The sequence below is a fragment of the Alligator sinensis genome, unplaced genomic scaffold (assembly GCF_000455745.1).
Source record: "Alligator sinensis unplaced genomic scaffold, ASM45574v1 scaffold163_2, whole genome shotgun sequence".
In the NCBI taxonomy this organism is placed as follows: Eukaryota; Metazoa; Chordata; order Crocodylia; family Alligatoridae; genus Alligator; species Alligator sinensis.
Genome location: NW_005842499.1, coordinates 640,391 through 645,604, shown reverse-complemented (window position 1 = coordinate 645,604; position 5,214 = coordinate 640,391). Strand labels below are relative to the sequence as shown.

Sequence of the window (5,214 nt, the reverse complement as noted above, 5' to 3'; positions counted from 1 at the left end):
GTAGGGAAGAACAGAGCCATGCAAGGAGCCCTTAAGGCTACAGGTGCCCTGGAGGGACACAGATATGCAATTAGCCCTTAAAGCTACAGGTGCCCTTCGGGGACAGAGACAGGCCTTAAGGGCCCAACAAACTTAAGAGCTGAATCAAGACTACTGGGGTATGGGAGAGACCCAGTCCTGATTAAAATGGTCTAAGTCTCACTCTAAGGCCTGTGGGCAGCCTCCCTTATTCAACTTTCATTAAGAACAAGTCATACCGAGTGAGTAATCAGGGAGGGCTGTATTAGAGGCAGAGCTGGCAGAGCTGGGCAGGAGCCACATAGCCACCAGGGGGCATCACAGCTAGGGGTGCACTGATAAAGATTTTTGGGGCCGATACCAGTGCCTGATTATTAACAAGCCACATTGGCCAATACTGATCCAATTGCCAATATGTAGCCTGGCAGCTTGGAGAACAGTGACCGGTGGGTAAGTCTGTTGGGAAGGGGTGGAGGGAGGGAAGGGGCGTACAGGGGGCCAATCGAGGCTCCTGTGGTGAGGAAGGGAGTGGAGCTGGGGGAGGCGCAGGGGCATGTGCCCCCCCCCCCCCCGATCTGTACACGAGGTGAGGGCAGGCTGCCGCTGCAGACTGGGGCCAAGGACGTTGCTGGGCTCTTCCCCGGGCTGTGCTCCGAGCAGGCGGTGGCACTGGGAGGGGGGATACAGGGTCCCCGCAGCCTCTCATGGTCACCCCATAGCCCCCACTCCCAGTGCCTCTGCCATCTACCCCAAGCACAACCCCGGCTCAACCCCACTGGGATGAGCCCAGTGCTGCTCTCAGCCCTGCACACAGCTCCAGGGGGCACATAACCCCTCCATACCTCCCCCACCCTTCCTGGACGAGCCACTCACAAGTCCATCCTGCACTCTGGCTCACCTGGGCAGCGCTTGCCCCAGCTCCACTCCCTCCCTCACCACAGTGTCCTCAATCTGCCCCCCACACTTCTTCCCCTCCTTCCATCCCTTCCCTACAACAGACTTACCAGATGGACACTGCTGTCTAAGCTGCTAGCTTGGCCACATGCATGCTGTGGCTGCACATGGCATTTATCAGTGACATTATTGGCCACATCAGTCAAAAAAAGCTGATTGTCAATAAGGTCAATTTTCCTTTTATCGGTGTTGATACTATATGGACCGATGTATCAGTGCACCTCTAATCATGGCCATCCCTGGGGACTCAGTCATGTCACAGGCAGACCTCTCCTTATTCCTACACTATATTTGGATACAACTCAGAGGTGGTTACAAGTTGCACTTTGATCATCAACTGAGTGAAATAGAATTCTGTCCATGGCCTTTTCTTTTTATCGCCATATAAACATTGTTTGAAATCATTCAAATGATCTTTTACCATCTCCTTTTTCTTATGAGGTTTCCAAATGGGTTAGGAACAGCCACTCCAACCATGGCTTTTTGATCACTGCAACTCACCTATCTGAAAAGAAAATGGAATACAACTTCGTGAAGTTTGCCAAAAGCCAGCACAATGTGCAGGACAGCAGGAATGGTCTTCTAGTCCTCTTCACTAATAATGATGGACCAAGGTCTTCCAGCTTTTCACCCTCTTCCTCAGGTAGGTTAAGACGAGAGTAATTTCCACTCTCTAGCATGTGATTCCCTTGAAGTTCATTTTCTCTCACTTTCTAATGCATTTCCTGTACATAATTATATTACTTGCATGCAATTCCAGACACTGATTCTGGTTTGCCATTATCAAGAATTTGTTTTGATAAAATAATTTTATTATTTCTCTTCTATAGTAGACCACTATACATGTCGGGCTATGTCTATGTGGGAATAAACTGCCTTTGCATCCATTTTTTGCTTCTTTAGGACACACAAATATTTTGGGGTCTTTTGTTTATTTTAAGGGGAGATGGGTGGTTCTTTCTTCTTTTATATTGCTATTTGAATTTCAGAACCAGTGGGCGTGTCTACACGTGCAATTAATTCGAAATAGGCTTATTGCATAGTAAAAATGCTGTGCAGTAAGCTTACTGGGGAACACGTCTATATGCACTTCCTCTTGGGAGCAGATTTGCTCCTACTCTGCTCTGCCCCCCTGCAGCAACCCAGGCGGAGCTCCAGGCTCCCCCTGTGTGCTAGCCAGGGGCTGGCAGGGAGTACAGGGCCAGGATACAGCTGTCTCCTGGCCCCATAGATGTCGGGAGGGGTCCTGATGCGCACTGGGTGGGAGAGCTGTTGCTGCAGAGTTCTCCCACCCTGTGCACATGTTGACAAGCTCTGTGCCCAGTAGGGCTTCTTAGCAGCTAGCCAGAAACTTGCCCCTGTCTAGGGCAAGTCCTAGCCAGCTATGAGCTGTGCCCCTCCTCCGCAGCTGCTTCCCATGTTGATCATGCAATCAGGGCACAGGGCTGGGAAGAGTCCCCTCCCCCATGGCTCTTTCTGAGCCCCATGGCTCGATCCTCCAGTGGGGTAGCTAGCAGTGAGCCCCCAACTGGGTAGGGAATCCCTGCTCAGCTGGGGGCTCACTGCTAGCTACCCCACTGGAAGTTCAGGGTTAGGGGCTTGGATCTGCCCCTCCCCGACAGCTCTTTCCAAGTCCCATGCCTCAATTGCCCAATTGGGCATAGGGTTGGGAAAGAACTGTGGGGCTGGGACCTGGCCCAAACCAGGACAGTTCCTGGTCAGCTCCAGGCTGCACTTGCAGACTTCTCTGTGCAGCCCGGGGCTGGCCAGGAACTGTCCCAGTCTGGGGCAGGTCCCAAACAGCTCCAGGCTGGACAGGGAACTCTCTCCATACAGGTTGCTCCCAGCCCCAGCTCTGTGATTGGAGCGGGGACTGGGAGATTGCTCCCTGCCCCCGGGAGCTGCCTGTGGCTGGGGCAGGCTGCAAGCTCAGAGCCTAGCCAAAACAACAGTTCCCAGCCACAGGGGGCTCCCAGCCCCATCCCCACAATCGGAGCAGGGGCTGAGAGATTGTCCTGGCCAGACTCTGAGCTTGGAGCCCATCCCAGCAGCTCCCAGGGACAGGGCTCAATCTCCCACCCTCTAGACTTGGCCCAGTATTGCACAAGACTGTGGAGTCTCCAACACACTTCCTTTATTTCTGTCATTTGGGACCTTTTGTGCAACAAAGGAGACTACAGGATTTTATACTGAGTAACTTGGAGCTTAGGAGATAAATAAGAATACAAGATTTCCACAATATGTAATTTGCTAAGTATCATTTTAATAAGCCACTCAAAACATTTTGTTTAAATCTATGGGACCAATGCTTTTTCAAGTAGTTAAAACAGTGTTTACAGGAAAACATTGTACCCTTCATAGGAAGGGCTAGCTTACTTCTGGAATGTTATTTTGTTTGCAGAACTGCAGCCATCCTCGCCTGTAGGTGGTTCTCCTACCCAGACACCTCTCCGAAGTGAGATCTTGGAAAATCTCAGAACAAGTAGGAGCAGAAAGACACGGGATACATCATCCCTCTCCTCCAAAGGTCAAGTTCTGTCATGCCGTCGAAGAGAACTCTATGTTGACTTCCAGGCAATTGGCTGGTCAGGATGGATCATTTACCCAAGTGGATACAATGCTTTTTATTGCACAGGTACCTGCCTATTCCCCTTAGGGGAGAGTCTAAATGCTACCAATCATGCTACTGTCCAGTCCATTGTGCATACACTTAAATTGTCCCAAGATGTCAGCATGCCATGCTGTGTCCCAACTGAACTGAAGTCTATCAATCTCCTGTACTTTGATGACAAGGAGAATGTTGTCCTGAAACGTTATAAAGATATGGTGGCTGCAAGCTGTGGTTGTCACTAAGAAGAGCCTTTATTTTTGCGTGGAATTGATCTGCATGTGGACTCAGCTCAACGTTAACAGGCAAGGGTGTAGCCAGGCAGCCTACAGCTACTCTTGCTCCCACCCCCAGGGTTTCAGCAAAGAAGTAAGTGCTCTTCAGACTAGCTGACTTTCAAAGTGCCCTGGGCAGGGCCATCACTACCTGGGGGGCGAATCAGGGTGACCGCCCCGGGCCCCATGCTTTGCAGGGCTCCATGGAGCTGGGTGGAGCAGCCGCAGTGACTCTGCTCTGCTGGCTTCACGTCCAGCCTCTTGCTCATAACCCCCTCCTTCCCCCACCCCCACTCCACCAACAGTGCCACTGCTGGTGGCAGCGGCAACTTCTTTGAGTCTGGGGCACGTGGGATCAGAGTGGGGCAGGGGCAGGGCCCTGCAAGGGCTGATTTTCCCCAGCCCCCACACCCTGCTCGGGTTGGCTCTGGCCCTGGGCTCCCCATGGTGTCCATTGACAATGCAGGGAAAGCATAAGGAGTGTTTCTGTGCATATCAACCAGAGGGATACAGCAAAACCTGAAGGGGAGGATCTGTGTTGAATATAGGTTTTATGCAAATGAAATAATAAATATTAATTCAGTATGCTAATCAAGGCACTGATCAACTTATATGCACTCCAGATTTCTGGACCATCAGCACATCCCACCTCAACAGCAAGGGGCAGGGCCCTCCACTGGCAAAACTACTTTTGCATCCTAAACTCCATAACTCACCAGGCATATAAAGAAATGTCTGTGGATATGGCATTTCCTTTGTGTGGCCCATAGACTCTTCCCCTCCCTCATTTGGCCTCTCTGTGATAACAGCTGTCCTCATGCTCCAGGCTGCACTTTTCCCCAGCACACTAGCTGCAGTCCCCCCACCCCAGATTCAGAGATCTGCTCATGACTTTCCTCCTGGCACTGACCTAGCTGGTGATTTTATAAGTCCAGGAAGTAGTCCTGGTCTAGGCAAAACTCTGAGGTACCAGACTGTGTGTCAGGAGACATGGCTGTACCACCCACCTTTTGACTTTGGGCAGGTTACTTCCTCTCTTTCTGCCCCTGTTCTCTTGCCTGTTTAGTTTTAAGCATATGGAGGCACAAATTATTTCTCCACGTGTATTTGCAGTGTGCCTGGTACAGTGGTGTCCTGATTAGGGGCTGGGGGACCAGGAATATTATAATAAAAAGAAATGAAAAAGATGAGACTTTCCAGGTATGGGTGACCATTGTCCTGCACTGTTCTGCTCCTATATAGAAGCAGAGTTTTGCTGTGTAATGTCCACTGTCTCTCTTTCAGTCTTTATTGGAACTTTGGACTAAACAGGACTGCAGGCGCAATGTTGTTTAAACCTGTTCATAAATTTAACTTAGT

General features: G+C 50.7%; 1 protein-coding gene across 1 annotated transcript in view; it reads left to right on the top strand.

Annotated features, from left to right (window-relative positions):
- Positions 1-3,825, top strand: part of LOC102378152 (bone morphogenetic protein 2-like) — a 17,355-nt gene extending 13,530 nt beyond the window's left edge. The window contains exons 5-6 of the mRNA XM_006031348.1: positions 1,414-1,615; positions 3,374-3,825. Of these exons, the coding sequence (XP_006031410.1) occupies positions 1,414-1,615; positions 3,374-3,825 (654 nt within the window). The remainder of the gene's footprint in view (positions 1-1,413; positions 1,616-3,373) is intronic.
- The last annotated feature ends 1,389 nt before the right edge of the window (positions 3,826-5,214 follow it).